This window comes from Coregonus lavaretus (assembly GCF_964263955.1).
Source record: "Coregonus lavaretus genome assembly, chromosome: 16".
NCBI lineage: Eukaryota > Metazoa > Chordata > Actinopteri > Salmoniformes > Salmonidae > Coregonus > Coregonus lavaretus.
In genome coordinates, this window is record NC_140003.1 from 25,038,501 (window position 1) to 25,055,684 (window position 17,184).

At 42.0% G+C, this 17,184-nt stretch overlaps 1 protein-coding gene across 1 annotated transcript in view; it reads left to right on the forward strand.

Annotated features, from left to right (window-relative positions):
• Positions 1-1,913: 1,913 nt before the first annotated feature.
• lrp1bb (low density lipoprotein receptor-related protein 1Bb) overlaps positions 1,914-17,184 on the forward strand; it is a gene marked incomplete at both ends in the record, with an annotated part of 417,763 nt that continues 402,492 nt past the window's right edge. Inside the window, one exon of the mRNA XM_084179294.1 lies at positions 1,914-1,998. Within this exon, the coding sequence (XP_084035420.1) occupies positions 1,914-1,998 (85 nt within the window). The remainder of the gene's footprint in view (positions 1,999-17,184) is intronic.

The following is a 17,184-nucleotide window of genomic DNA, read 5'->3' on the forward strand; positions in this document are numbered from 1 at the left end:
AAACTAATGAAATGCACAGAAATATAATTCTATGTGATGTATGATACATGTTGAATTATGTATATTTCATCAGCAAATTGCTAAATAAGTTGACAATAATGTTTGAATTATAAGTAACAACTGGGATATTAAATGTGTTATAACTTTCATAACATTTCCAGCAACTGTCAATTGGTTTACAGACACTCTATTGTTGAATTTACATTTAGTAAACATGCTTTCAAGTTATTCGGTTTACAGATGTAAGACATGAGGTCCGGCTTCACTTCATAATATCCAACCTATAAAAAATACTGTATTGTTGTGGTTGAAAGAGCAGTAGAGCTCTCTGCTCTCCGCTCTCTTTCCCCTAGTGAATACTGAATGTGAAGGATCATGGTTTAAGCTTCAAAGCTGCAAGTCAGTGCATTGGAAGGGATGTAGCAGAACAGAGAAACATGTCCGTTGGGCTAGCCGTGGGCTGTTTAGTACAGTGTGCGGGCAGACTTCAATAGACAATGAGCACTCCCAGTTTACAATGGCTACCTCCATGTGTTACAGATTTGTCTCAGACACCTGTCTCTCTTCTAGAAAACTCAGAAAAACATGTCAGATGAGGTCTAAACAATTCTACAGCTGAAAAATGATGTATGTTTGCTTTAGATTTTGTAAGATAAAGACTGGTATAGGGCCTACACTGCACCATTAGAGTTAACACTACCCACTAGTAATTTTTACAATTGTATTACACTTAAACATTTCAACAGTGCATTCATCATATGAACCCATGGATATGTGGATCTACTGGTTGGGTGGTGGAGATTACCTTTCTACAGCATCAGAGAGGAATATGGAGAAGAGACCAACCCCACAGGAGGTTGATTGGTAGGGCCTACACTGCACTGTTGGAGTTAGCTCTAGTTAACCCACTAGTAATTTTCTAAATTGTATTACATTTCAACATTTCATTTGAGTGTAAAATAGTGCATATGTCTTATTTACCCATTCAGGAAAATTCTGGTAGAACCACTAAAGCATATGGTTTGAGTCCATGAAACCCTGAGCCCATGGATATGTGGGCCTACTGGTGGTGGGCGAGATTACCTTTTACAGAATCCCTGAGAGGTATGGAGAAGAGGAGACCAACCACAGGAGAGAAGGGGAAGATCCAAAAGGTAATCCAGGTGAAATCTAAAGCCCTGGAAAGTTTTATCAATGTCAAACCTAGGAGATATGTAGGCTACTTTATTCCCATGACTCCATCTCTGCCTAATGCTACCTTAATTCTACAAGTCAAATATGTATCAACGTGTAATATGCAACTATAAGTAATTATTTAGTAATGTTTGCATGTATTAAATGGCCTCTTCAAATTATGGGAAAATCATATTTTGCTCATTGAAATAAGGCTTGGGTGGGTCGCCTCTATTATGGTACCCGGGCTAATGATCATATGCAATTTATAAAATAGCCAATCAATAATATTGTTTTCTGGGGAATGGGTGATCGAAACTTATCCAAAACTATAGACACATGGTGGTGCAAGCACTAACACTAACCATGAGCCATTGACGGATTTCCATCTTGTGACACAACGGTCTGATGCTAAGTAATATTAGACACATTTCTATGCATTTTAAAAAGCCAAGACGCGCAAATTCTGTATCCTCCCACACTCCCACCCCGCCTTCCATTCTTTTCCTCCCCTCTCTCATCGCTCTCTCCCTCTCTTACTGTCTCCCGTACGTCCGTTTAGCTGAACACCTAGCAGAGAACTACTGATCAACGTGAATGTATGGAGTGAGGGAGTGTTGCTGGTCTGTTCCGCAAACAGATTCCTCTTGGCATCCCTGAAGAACGGCGCTCGATTAGGGGGGCTCTCCTGTACTCGCGTGAGAGAAGTGCTGTGGCTCTTCAGCCCTCACTCCGCAACGATGTCCACATTTCTAATCGCCTTTTTTACCATATCGGGATTATTTTCGTGCGTGAAGACCCTGACAGCCGTGGATGCAGAACAAGGTAAGAGAAGCATGGTAGCAGCTGGGCCGTATAGGAGATGCACAGTCCGATCAAACTTCGCTGGTTCACTCTTTACCATACCGGTGCATGGCCGGGATAACGGGATATTTCAGTTTACTAACATTATGTTTAAACATAATGTTAGTTTTACTCACCCTTTGCTAGTCAGCATCGTAGATTAAATGTTCTCAAAATTGCCCACTATGATTCTGGCGAAGGTGGTGCAAATGCGAATGCCATTCATCCCCATGCCATCGGAATAATTTAGTCAAAATGATGGGTTGACATTTGTGGATGGTCTATTTCTATACAGAATGATGATGTAATAGGCTATAACTAAATGCGGAAGTTGAGCATCATAAGTAGCCTAGCCTAAATCATAGTTCGTGGAATATTGTCCGTGGAGACGTATGCTGTAGGGTAGGCTGTAGCCTAGGTTGTTGTAGAATGCAGCAGGTGACAACCTCGACATGCGATGCAGTGACACCGGCACGGTGCAAAATATGTGATACCTTTCCAGAAATCTCGTCCAAAAACGGGTGATTTTGGCAGGAGCCTTGACTTGTAGTCTAGTTTATTGACATAAAGTAGCCTATACATGGATGTTGCGTTTAAATGGGTTGTTCAAATGTGTTGTGCGCAACAATGACAAAAACGGGGAAATTAATGTAGAAAGTGAGTGAATTGAAGAATGAAATTGGAATATGCCCCTCCTCCATCTGTCAACTGATCAATTAGGTGTTTGTAATGCTCTCTAAGATTAATATTCTACTTTTCAGCTCATCTTTTGTTTTACTTTGTTGCTATAGATAGTCTAGTAGATATGTTGAGGGGCAGGCAATAGAAATATAGAAAATGTCATCAATACCCCCAACAGAGCGTGGAAACGATGGAACTAGAATAAAGCCTACGGCAGGTAATAACAGCAGGTGAACGAAACAATGTTTACTTTAGTCTTTGAAATGAAAATATTAATTTGAAGCTCCAACTCCCCGTGGACGCCCTACTGCTCAGAAAAAGAAAGCGTGGAGTTTGTGTTTGTCAGCATTGCGCCGCTGCTACGACTAAGGCATCTCAAAGTGAAGGAATCGGTGTTATAGGCTTTGCAAGGTGTTTCGAGTGCGACTAAACTTCAGCATGGATTTCTTTACAATTCAGTAAAAAACATACAATCTCACTTTGCACACACACACACACACACAGACACACAGACACACACACACACACACACACACACACACACACACACACACACACACACACACACACACACACACACACACACACACACACACACACACACACACACACACACACACACACACACACCATCTAAAATGTTGTTGCTGAGATTTAATCTATTTCACCATATTATTGAGTGCTTTGTACAATTGCGAAATGTCTATTGACCACCTTTCCACAGATTCATTTAGTTCAGGTCTGCACATCAAATAGTCTTATACCTGCCTCACTGAGGATATCAGACATATCTGGATATGGCTATTAGAATAGCTTGAGTGAAATCCAAGTAGTTTCATACAAAGAAACTGTGAACTGGTCTGGTATCCCCCTGGTTAATACTTCTGTAGAATGAATTATTCATGGGAGAGATGGAGGAAGTTATCCATAAAGAAGTAAAGATAAAATGCTATGTTGGATTGGATAGACCTTCAGCATGCCTGTGCCCAATACCAGATAGGTAAAGTCATTTGGGGGTAACGTTTTGATTTTAAATTACTGTAGGCTAATGGTTTTACTCAGAAGAATACCAAGTATTTTCCTGTGGGTGTTCGTCTTGGGAAATGTATGATACTTTTTTTTATGCCATTATGTACTTGATCCTAAATCTGTCCCTGCCATCTAACATTGAGCAGAGCGGCCAGGGACTAGCAGTACAATGCTGAGCAGACACAATGACATGATGAGGGTTGAGGAGAGGAGGTAGCTACAGTATAGTCCAAACCAACCTGCCTTTATTTTATCACAGTACCACTGATCTCCTGTGGTGACTGCCACAGTAGATAACCATCACCACATACAAACAGCTCAATATTGTTTGAAATGTATAGGCCCTTTTACCATAGCTATGGTTGTATGGTTGAAGACACAGGCTGGATGCAATGTTTCCCTAATTACATCTAATGAGATCAGGAATGTTGCCTTCGGGGGCTAATTAGATGAGATGCTATCTATCTGAGCATCATGCTTCTGTGCTGGACTATCGTCCAATAGGATGGGAGGTGTTCCTGTTGATGGATATAAATCAGTAAATCAGTAGTCTACATGCATATATATAGCCATACAGCCATATACACTGAGTGTACAAAATATTAGGAACACCTTCCTAATATTGAGTTGCACCCCCCTTTTGTCCTCAGAACAGCCTCAATTCGTTGGGGCATGGACTCTACAAGGTGTCGAAAGCGTTCCACAGGGATGCTGGCCCATGTTGACTCTAATGCTTCCCACAGTTGTGTCAAGTTGGCTGAATGTCCTTTGGGTGGTGGACCATTCTTGATACACACTGGAAACATTTGAGCATGAAAAACACAGCAGCGTTGGAGTTCTTGACACACTCAAACCAGTGTGCCTGGCACCTACTACCATACCCCGTTCAAAGGCACTTAAATCTCTTGTCTTGCCCATTCACCCTCTGAATGGCACACATACACAATCCATGTCTCAATTATCTAAAGGCTTAAAAATCCTTCTTTAACCTGTCTCCTCCCCTTCATCTACATTGATTGAAGTGGATTTAACAGGTGACATCAATAATGGATCATAGCTTTCACTTGGATTCACCTGGTCAGTAGTCTATGTTATGGAAAGAGCAGGTGTTCCTAATGTTTTGTACACTCAGTGTATATTGTAATGTAAAATATTGAATATAGTGAGATAAGTCTTAACAGCAAATATCTATGACTACACTGATAAAAATAATGTTTTGTACACTCAGTGTATAGCCAGTATGTTTCTGCAATATATTTCTACTTATTGTTTTCCTAGTCATAATTGATGAGATCTGAAGTATAAAATACCTTCATAATAGTTTATATATTGCAGGTATTATGTTGTTGAATATCTTGCATTTTACTGTACAGTATACAGTATATTTTTGGTGATGGAATTGCAATTTAGGACACACATTAAATTGTCTTACATTTAGACAGATTATGTAAAGACATTCGTTTTGTTAACAGTAGCCCAGAAATAATCTGTTTTGTTTATGACCGAAAGGGTCTCCTAGAGATTATCAATGTCACCCTACTGTCTGGTTGCGTTACATGATCTGCAAGGAGACTTTCCAAGGAAACGGCTGTGTTTTACTCTTGACCCTCTGAGGCTCTCAGGCTGGATCCACATCTGTTTTCATAGCTGGTTTACATATTTGTCTGGATGGATGGAAAGCATTACTGTAAAATGTGCTGGTTGTTATGGCTTTCTAGGAGAACCAACCTAACCCTATCCTGTTCCAAAATGGTCATGTCAAGGCCTCCACATCAGGTGATCTCAGTTTAATTTGTTTACTCAGTAAACATTCTTATCATATACATGTCAATGGAACAAATTCAATTTTATAGGCAAAGCCCACTGCAGTGCAAATCTGTTATGAAGATAACTTAAATGACCCAGACAAGACATTCTATCCAATTCTATCAGTTAAGTGCTATTGTCAGTGGACTTCTCAGTTCTACACAGGATTTGGCTAGACAGAGTAGCCCATGGCCCCAGGGTATGTGAGCAGGCATTGACAGTCAGGTGCTCCCAGATGGCTAGTTATGGTCTGGATGTGGTTACTGGATGCTGATAGAATTGGATAGAATGTCTTGTCTTGGTCATTTAAATTCTCTTAATAACATATTTGCACTGCAGTGGGCTTTGCCTATAAAATCTAATTTTTGTATATGATGAGAATGTTTACTGACTAAACAAATTAAACAGATTTTTGACTTTCATGAAAAATATTTGATTTTTACATAAAATGGGTTTCCGCAGTGTCAGCTTAATTGAATAAGTTCCAAAGTTTACTCCAAGGCTATATTTCATCTACCTTCATATATCTGCTGTGGTTCAACAAAGTCTCAACATCTGCGAAACAAAGCCATTATCTCACCTCTGCACCTTTTCCTAACAGTCAAGCTGTTAGTAAACTTCTCCCAAGTTTTCTAGCCAACTTAAAGCTTGAGGGTAAAATTCAATAAACATGAGACATGGGGATAAATGATGCCAACTAAAATACACAGAGTTGACCATACAGGTGTTGTATGAATCACTTCTCATGCAGTAGTGCTAGACCAACCATTACCTCATCTCTTCCTCTATAAATTGGGGCGGCACACAATTGGCCCAGCATCGTCCAGGGTATGGGAGGGAATGGCCGGCAGGGATGTTGGTAGAGCAGGGTTGTGGGTTTGTTTCCCACGGGGGGCCAGTATGAAAAAAATAAAATAATGTATGCACTCACTAACTGTAAGTCGCTCTGGATAAGAGCGACTGCTAAATGACTAAAATGTCAATGTACATAAATCAGACTAGCTTTCAGCACTCACTGTTCTGAGACTACAAGCTCTATTTCACCCTGGTTTCAAGAGGGTTCAAGTATAAGGGGAATCAGCTGACCAATATCCACAGTGGTTTCTCCCATCACTCTTCACACTATAGATCCGACTGATGACCTGAACAGTGCTTTGCTGGCTTGGATATTGTATTTTCACATTGTTATTTTCAGCACAGTTGCAGCAAAAAGGCCAGCACTGTACTGCTCAGCTTGGCTTGGTTCAGTTCAGCTCAGAAGTGTGAAAAATCACGTTCGATAACAGTGTTCTATTGAGGTTCTGTAGCCATTGGATTTTGATTGTGATAACTCAGTATCACCCTGCATAGTCTTAATAGATGACAATTCAATCAGCTGTAGATTGGCTGGCATGGTGGAAGATCTCCAGCAGTCCGCTGGCAAATTGACTTGACTGGATTGATTTGAGTCCGCAGGAGGAGGAGCCTTTGTGTTCGACCCGCATTATCTGTTTGTGTTGATTCTACTCATTTGACTCAATTATTCATTGGTGAGGGGTTTAATGTTCGATTTCTCTGAAATGTTACAGAATTGGTTATGTGATTAATGAATCAATGAGTGTTTCCTACTGAAAAGGGGCCTGTCTCTAAGGACTTGTATCAAAGTGCCAGCTAAGCTAGATAGTACTACTGAGATGGCTGCTGCCTTGGAAAATAAGCACAATTAAATTATTGATGTGATAAAGTAATAACTGCTTTACTGCCAAATATGCTGATGGGGGGGGGCAGGAAAAGAGCCATGACGGAATAACCCTAATATGACCAGAATCAGTTCATTTGAAGATAAGGTCATAGAATGGTAGATGAGATAGAATAGTATATTTACTGCACTGTATGTGTAAACAGAACAAACTGCATAACACATTGTACATTGACTGTTGCCTTCCCAAAACAAAACACACATATACAAATACATACAAAGCAAACAGAATGACAGCAGCTAGTAGAGACTAGAGACAGAACACGGAAGACATACAGAATCATGTACTGATCATGTAATAATCATCTGTGGTACAACAAAAAGACAAAACACAATCAGGACTAAAATGGTTTAAAAGTGGCGTCTGTCTGAATGTGAAGTGTTGCTTCAGTAGTCTCAGCTAGCTTCTGGCCTGAGAGAGAGAGCTCTTCTTGGCTGCGGCTGGGGAAAGTGTCTCATTCAGGGGGCTTAAGTCTGTACTCTCCCTCTGTCCGTCAGTTTGACAGGGTAAAACGGCGATCACGGAGAGGCAGCACCCCAAGGAGCAGGCCTGCTAGTGACTGTGTGCTCATCATACCTTATAGGAGCCAGCCAGGTCTCACTGAGGCTGAGTGAAATGCTGCTCTCTCTCTTATCTTGTTTCCCACTTTTTTCAGACTGGACATGAAGCTTTAACCTTTAGGAAATACCACTGCAGGTTGCCCTTTTCTCTAACCTTGAGCTAGTTTGTGTAGTTGACCTTAGGCCTTCTCCTTTAACTGCCTCGTAGGGTCACTGCGGTAGCAGAGGGGTTAGAGTTGTTGTTGCCCCAGAGGTTGTTACCATGGGGATAGCCTCCTGTTGCACCATACTGGCCATAGACACCTGTAGAAAGAGATAAAGAGAGATAGATAGATAGATAGAGAGAGAGAGAGCAAGAGACGCACCCACCCCCACACACACACACACACACACACATCGAGGTCTGTGGGTCAGTCATGATCATGTCATGCCCCTGTGCCGTAGCAGTGTTGTGTCTGTGGCCCAGAGACCAGGTTGTAGTGTGGAGTAGGGACCAGGGCTGCTAAGCCTGGATGGAGAGACTCTCTCCCTCCCAGCTGCCACCTGGCACAGGACACAGGCAGAGCAGAGGGCTCAGGGGTCGATGGTTGCAGCAGTGGCCCAGAAATGAGAACAGGCCAGGGATTCATCCAACACCCAACAATCCTCATTCAAGATCAGCAGAGAGAGAGACACCCAGGACCAGTTGTTGATGCCACCTTCATTAAATCAGGGTGATAAGAAAAATACAAAATTGGCGTTGTAAATAATCTACATAATTTAATTGTCTGTAATCTTCCTTATGGACTTGATCATATGAATGCTTAAGCAACAATGGTAAACTGGGCAATCACTATATATCTTTTGAATAGTCATAAGACATTACCTTTTAAGAGGTTCTGAGTTAAATTATTAGTCTTCTAGGGTCACTGCTAGGAGAGGGATCCATCGGAGTAAAATATTTTGATAGGTGCAAGGCATTGCCATAAGATACAGTATGTATAGGGAATGCATAGGCACTACTGTCTATGGGCATTAAACACACAAACACACGCACGCTTGACGCATGCACACACACACACACACACACTACACACACGCACACACACTTAAACTCGCAGAGGCTGGCAGCTTTAAGTGGATGCCTGAGCTGCTGCAAATGTAGAGGGGCTTTGGCTGTGTACATTGTCGTCCAGGGCTTCGGAGGGCTACGGGAAGGATGGAAGAGAGAATTACTGGCATTCATGTCCATCCCAGTCCTCTCAGGAATGATAAGCTCAGTCAAATCTGTGGCCAGTTAATCGACAGGTACACTGACATGTTGGGTTGAAAAATTAGGGTTGTCCATAGCATATGAGGTTTTCTCTTTTAAGCCATGGTTTAGTCTGACTATATGTCTAAATCTGACAGGGTCGCCTGTTATCAATCTGCATCGGTATGTTTTTCTTTGGAAGTTGTTCATTTGCTACTGGTGTATTATTTACATGTTTGTTTCTCATTTTACCTTAATATGATAAGAGTATGTGTGTCTGTTAGAGGAGTTCTTGGTTTGTTTCCCGTCCTCTCTTCTGTTGGTTTGCAATCAGCCTTTTTATTGCAATGCGCAATCAGCCCGTTTGCATGCTTTGCCTTGCTTTGCTGTGCTGTGCCTCAGTGCTCAGTAAAAAAAGAACAGAGATTAAGTTCTCAGCCTCAGCCAAAGACACACAGACTGTCACAGTCACAGGGATCTGCAGCTCACTGACTGATAATGGATGTTTTTTGAGACAGTGGTTGGTTATTTACCAGAGAGGCTATATGGGTGGATTGCACTTCATCAGAATGGATGGGATGGCTTTTGGGTTGCAAGCCAAGTGTTGCAAGTGGACGTACTGTCTCATGGTTTCTAGAAAGTTCCAGAACTTCATGCTTGGTGCACTAGCGTAACACAGCCCCCCCCCCATTCCTTCCTCTCCGGCAACTGAGTTAGGAAGGACGCCTGTATCTTTGTAGTGACTGGGTATATTGATATACCATCCAAAGTGTAATTAATAACTTCAACATTCTCAAACGGGTATTCAATGTCTGCTTTTTAATTTTTTTACCCATCTACCAGTAGGTGCCCTTCTTTGTGAGGCATTCGAAACCTCCCTGGTCTTTGTGGTTGAATCGGTGTTTGAAATTCACTGCTCGACAGATAATTGTATGTGTGGGGTACGGGGATGAGGTAGTCATTCAAAAATCATGTTAAACACTATTATTGCACACAGAGTATGTCCAGGCAACTTATTATGTGACTTGTTAGGCTAATTTTTACTCCTGAACTTATTTAGGCAAGCCATAACAAAGGGGTTGAATACTTATTGACTCAAGAGATTTCAGCTTTTCATTTTTTATTAATTAGTAAAAATTTCTAAAAACATAATTCCACTTTCACATTATGGGGTATTGTGTGTAGGCCAGTGACACACAATCTCAGTTTAATCAATTTTAAATTCAGACTTTAACACAACAAAATGTGGAAAAAGTCAAGGGATGTGAATACTTTCTGAAGGCACTGTAGATACCGTATTTAGCTGCTATTTAGCTGCTATTTATAAAAGTTTTATTAAAATTACACAACAAATAGCCTAACAATGAGGAAAAAAGTAGTCTGCTTGAGGATACATTCAGCCACTATTTATTGTTGAACTCAGTGGGTTTTGTCTGGCTAATAGCCTACACAAATGGGCAGCAATAGTCAAGGTACATTCAATTTAATAAAATTAAATCAAACTTGAGAGACTCCCCTGGTCTCCTGAAGTCATCCTTTTTTGTGTGCAAATGTTTTCACCAAGGCCTGTAGGTCCAGATTGCGGATTTTCCTGAGACCTGCATTATACAGTACACCAGAGTCAGCATTGCTCTGCACACAATCTAAACTTAGTCTTGAATGATACATGCCAAGATATACCAGAGATAAGGGACTGTTGATATTACAACCACACAACTCCGGTTCACCTGTATGAACTAAATCGCAAACCGCTTTTTTTGTTCAAGCCCTCAAGAACTGTTGTCCATAATCTGTTTGCGTCTGCCAATTTATTGGCTGTCCACAGTCCAGGCGACCTCTCCCCAGAGCTTCCTTTACAGTTAATCTCTTTTCGTAACGTGTTGAGGCCAGCAATTAAGGAGAATGAGAGGCTCAATTAAAGATGTTGCAGAACTGCTGTATTTGAAGCACCACTCCCTTCCGCCCAGTTTCCCTGATGTTGCTACGGCAATCAAGATGTTTTTACCATTCCTGTAACTGTTGCTTCTGCGGCGAGATTGTTTTCCAAACTAAAACTCATAAAGAACTACAGTACCTAAGAAGCATTAGGCTCTCGGTCTGATATGTGCTTTTGAACACCTGAGCAAGCTCCACTCATTGCACTAGTGCTGTTGTAGCCTTGACCACAGCATGTGTTCACCGATATCCCCTTATACTTTCAATCAGTTTAATTTTTTTCTTTTTCAAGGCCTGAGGCGCTTTTTTAGTCACATTCCTGAAGCCCAAGAAACAAACACTTAGTTTCCTAGTACATGTGGACATTAAAAATGTTTGTGAATTACTTTTTGGAGGGTTACTGTCAAAATGATTTATTAAGTAAATAAAAATAGACATTGATGACAGGCGCATGGGCCACCAGAGCTCATGGGCTCCCACGCTCTGCAGAGCTGCAGGGGTGTCCAGTACACCAGTGGCTTGGTGTTGTATCTTTCCGCTGATGTCTGCTAAGTTAGTTGAAGTATCTTTAGGTCAGGTGTGTCCTAGATTTGACCTTCACCTCCTTGCTAGACAGAGGGGTATGGTCAGAGGGGTAGGAGGGGATGTCTCTCACTCTCTCTCTGATCACACACTTATTTTTTGTGAAATCAAGGCATGACGCAAGTAATGCAATCACAGGTGAGGGGTAGGAGCTGAGGAGCCAACTGAGAGGGAAAAACGACACCTCCTCCACAAGTGATTATATATCAGCTCTGAACAAGCTCTCAGTATGGAGGAGATGAAATCATCTGTTTATTCGTTTATTTTGTCAGGAGATGAGAACGACGAGCGCCTCTTCTGCTGATTAATAATTATTGTCAAGTTGACAGAAACCCTCACAATCAATCGCTCTGCTCAGAGCTGATGTTTTACCTTCATTGGCAATTACACACCATTGTTCACAGCAACAGATCGTTACGTAAATTATATTTTTGGAGTGGTGACTCAGTCACTGTCCTGCGGCTATGAAAATGGGCCTTTCTCACGTTTTGATTTGATACTTGTAAAGGCTTTTGAATTTCGAATGTTAATGTGCATTGTGCAACCACTAACCATCATTAGAGCTTTTAGTCAACAGTTTTTTATGTTCTGATATCACCTGATTGTTCTGATATCACCTGAAGCAAACTGACTTGTTTCTCGTAATCAACCGATGGCTTATCACTTCACTGACGTGGTCCCTGTTCTGTTCACATCACTGGAGAATCACCCTGCTCTCATTAGTAGAGAGAGAGAGAGAGACTCATCACCTATGGATCAGACCTAATTATCTGATAATACGAACACTGATAATAATACACTGATGCTTTGAGAGATTCCATTCTTCTATGTAATCCAAAACATCAAACGCACTACAAACAATTCATGCTTATTGCTTCTTGGTACGGTGTTGTACATTCATGACTTGTGTGTGTTATGAATATGAATGCTTGATTCAGTGATACTTGAACTTCTGCCATAGTATATTGATGGGATCAGTTTACATTGAACAAGCTTTTCAGAAATTCAGAACCTCCAAACATCTCTTTAAAGATTGCCATCTGATCCTGGACCATTAACTTTGTTTACTCTGTGGCCAAACCCTACCCACTCATACTGATTATGCATACAACTAATCAAATAAAATAAAATAAAATTTTATTGGCCACATGCGCCGAATACAACAGGTGCAGACATTACAGTGAAATGCTTACTTACAGCCCTTAACCAACAGTGCATTTATTTATAAAAATAAAACAACAACAAAAAAAGTGTTGAGAAAAAAAAGAGCAGAAGTAAAATATAATAACAGTAGGGAGGCTATATATACAGGGGGGTACCGGTGCAGAGTCAATGTGCGGGGGCACCGGCTAGTTGAGGTAGTTGAAGTAATATGTACATGTGGGTAGAGTTAAAGTGACTATGCATAAATAATTAACAGAGTAGCAGCAGCGTAAAAGGATGGGGTGGGGGGGCAGTGCAAATAGTCTGGGTAGCCATGATTAGCTGTTCAGGAGTCTAATGGCTTGGGGGTAGAAGCTGTTGAGAAGTCTTTTGAACCTAGACTTGGCACTCCGGTACCGCTTGCCGTGCGGTAGCAGAGAGAACAGTCTATGACTAGGGTGGCTGGAGTCTTTGACAATTTTGAGGGCCTTCCTCTGACACCGCCTGGTATAGAGGTCCTGGATGGCAGGAAGCTTGGCCCCAGTGATGTACTGGGCCGTACGCACTACCCTCTGTAGTGCCTTGCGGTCGGAGGCCAAGCAGTTGCCATACCAGGCGGTGATGCAACCAGTCAGGATGCTCTCGATGGTGCAGCTGTAGAATTTTTTGAGGATCTGAGGACCCATGCCAAATCTTTTCAGTCTCCTGAGGGGGAATAGGCTTTGTCGTGCCCTCTTCACGACTGTCTTGGTGTGTTTGGACCATGATAGTTCGTTGGTGATGTTGACACCAAGGAACTTGAAGCTCTCAACCTGTTCCACTACAGCCCCGTTGATGAGAATGGGGGCGTGCTCAGTCCTATTTTTTTTCCTGTAGTCCACAATCATCTCCTTTGTCTTGGTCACGTTGAGGGAGAGGTTGTTGTCCTGGCACCACACGGCCTAAAACCAGTCCTTTAGAATACTGCCACCAAGTACACTACACCACTGACATTTCACACTGTGAAAATGGCGAACTTGATTTTGAACATGCCTTTATAAGATTGACTGACTCACTGAAGACATTATACTCGGACTCAAGGAAGATAGACAGACAAGGCAGTGCAATATCACCCCGATGAGATTAGTGACGTAGTGGCTTCCTACAGTACAGTCTGGTAGAGATCAGATGCTGACTCTGGTGTACTGACGTTTTAGATAGCTCAGCCGTCATGCCAGCCAGCCCCTCTGACAGTCAGTCGTTTGAGGTCAGATCAGGGCAAAGTCCATCTGTCCAGACCAGTATAGTATGTGACATGATTCTAGAAGCAGCACTGACTGCATTTCATTGACCACATCATACAGTAGCTGAAATAAGAAGTAGCCTATAAAGTATAAGCCAATAAAATACCATTTAATATATTCCACAGGTCCTCTGTATAGGGAATGAGCAATGTAGTTTGAATATTTTTGACCATCAAAGTGTCAACCTAGAACCAGCCTCCATGGCCAAACAATTCTAAAGACATGTCCAAGACGAAGACCTATTTGAGAATTCCAATATGCTCCTCCTCTTAAATCAGTGAAGCAGCTAGCCTCACAGCATAAATCTCCAGAAAGAGCTTGAATTTGAGGCTTCATTCAAAGCTTAGGAGCCTCTCTAAGGGGATTTGTCTCACCCTACTACAGTATGTTGATGTGCCCAATTCATCTCACTGTAATGTTTCCGAACAAGAAATTAAAAACTGGGTGATAGAGAGAGGGCGCCATCATTTCACTGTTGTGGTCTTCAAAGCGATTTTTTGGCCTATTTAGATTATGTACTGTTCTATGGCTGTTCTAACTAGGCTAGTCCATAATTTGATGTGACTGGTGCATTGAGCTTCTGGAAAATGTCGGTCATTCCTTCATGGCTATCAATTAATTTGAACATACAGGAGTGCTGTGCCTTTAGAATGCCTTGTGTTGCTATGCCAATGTTATAACAATGACTGACAGCTACTCCCCTGTGCAGGAGTGACATATATGTCACTTGCTAGTTAGGCTACTCAATCTCTGTTCCTTTGGAATAGCCACTTTACAACTACTTTCGCAGATATCAATCTGATATGAATCTGACCACACAGTTAGTTTGTGATACTTGAACAAATCCTTTGCAGTTAAATCAACAATATCTTCTTGAGTGAATGAAATTGCATTCCATTTAAATTCTGTGAATTTGTCTGTCTGCGTGCTGCTCTCAGGGTCTGTAGTAATGAGTTTCTCAGGGACGGTCGGTCAATCTGACAGATGTATCGAACACATCAAGTCTGCATTGTTCAGGATTTTCAGACAGAGAAGCTTTGGTAAAGTATGATTTATTTTGGAGTGACAGTCTGTCACAGATTAAAATGACTGTCAACAGATTCCAACACCTTGGATGGTCTCTAGGTATGGCAGCCAGCCAGTTGCCCCCTGGTGGACCTTTCTGCAGATAACCTCCCTAATTTTTATATATGCTTCAATGCAATCGCCTCGTCTCCTCCCGGCAGCTAGTGTTTCCCAGAGGACACATGAGGTGCTTCATTATAGTGAGGCCCCTTACCGACCATCCTCCGCTCTACTGTGACCTAATGGCTTTCTACACAGCACAGCCACGGATTAAAGCTCTAAAGCTCATCCTCCTTATTTTCCTTTTCCTCTTTCCTTTCTTTCTCAGGAGAGGAGATGCAGTCAAAGCCGTAGTAACTTGCAGCCTTGCTTTTAGATTTATTGGTAGGAAGAGAACATGAAAATGGCATTGCCCTTTGCAGCATTGAATTGATGTTCATTTACACAACACAGGCATGGAAGTAATGCTCCCTATTTTAGGACTTAAAGCTTATGTTATGTAGATAGAGGCCAGCTAATCCACATGTAATTTACAGCTAGACAGTAAGTGGCTTTTTAGTGAGTATACAGTATCAGCATTATGATGGGGGAGGTGGTGGTGCTAAGGGATTCATTTAATGAAGCAAACAGAAGACCCTGTCTCTGTTCTAAAGCAATCCTGGTTGTTTAACTACATGTTCATGTGGACAGCAAAAACAACATATGTAAGATAGATAACATATAGACTAATCACATATGTTATAAGAAGAAGAATACGCTATTGTCTATTTCCTTTTCAGATCACATATGTTTTCCAAAAATCCTGGTTGGAGGATTCTGAATTTCTTGCCTATTCCTTCCTGATTCTGGGAATCTTTCAACCAGGTTTTCTGGAAAACTATGGAATTTTGAGAAAGTTACCAGAATTTTGCAACCCTATTTGTGTACCTACATACTGTATCTAATTGGCTAAATCATGTTGTAATTAAAAATAAGTAGCCAGTATAATCATATTATATAGGAGGAAAGTTGATTTTACATAGATTTCTAGAAATACAGTAAGGTTGATTCGATTTTTCACCATGTTTCTGATTACAGTAGTTTAAGGGAGATTGAAGGTTAATCAAGGGCTGCTCTTGGCCCTCAGACCACCTGTTGAGTAGCCTTTCTATGAGTAGACTTTCATTAGAGGTTTGAGTGTGTGAAAATGGTTAGGGTTATAAGTATGGGCATTGGGTCCACAGATCCAGCTAGAGCTTATTAAAAACAGGTCAAGAACAGATCCTAAGAACGATGGATCTCAGGATCTTTCATAACCAACATGTTTAATATGATTTCCAATACCTTATTTGAGTGCATTGTATATGGTTCATGAAAGTGAACGATGGGACTCTGCTATTTGTTAAAGTCGTGTTGATTAGGTGTCACGATCGTCTATGAAGTAGGACCAAAGCGCAGCGTTGGTAGCGAACATATTGACTTTAATGCAATACACGAGAATACAAAACAAAACACGATCATGAAGTCCTCAGTGACAACGACTGAACATAGAACAAAAACCCACAACCCTAAGGTGAACACTGACAGTTTAAATATGGCTCCCAATCAGAGATAACGAGCCGACAGCTGACACTCGTTACCACTGATTGGGAGTCACACGTCCAAACAAGGAAACAACCAAAATACAACACAACCAATACCAACCACAACCAAATGAACACACCCTGGCTCAAAATACACAGTCCCGGAGCCAGAGCGTGACAGTACCCCCCCCTAAAGGCGCGGACTCCGACCGCGCCTACACCCCAAATAGGGGAGGGCTGGGTGGGTGTTGCTCCTCGGAGGCGGCTCCGGCTCCGGGCTTGACCACCACCCTTCTTCAATCCCCCCGTAGCGCCCCCGGTCCGATCTGACCCAGCTGGTAGGATCTGGACTGACGACGCGCACCCCTGGCTTGGCGCGTGAGGCAGGAACGGACCGGACCTGGCCGACGATACGCACCCTAGGCTTGATGCGTGGATTCGGAACGGGCCTCACCAGGCTGACGACTCGCATCCCTGGCTTGGTGCGAGTAGCAGGAATGGGCTGGATCAGGCTGACGGCTCGCACCCTTGGCTTGGTGCGAGTAGCAGGAA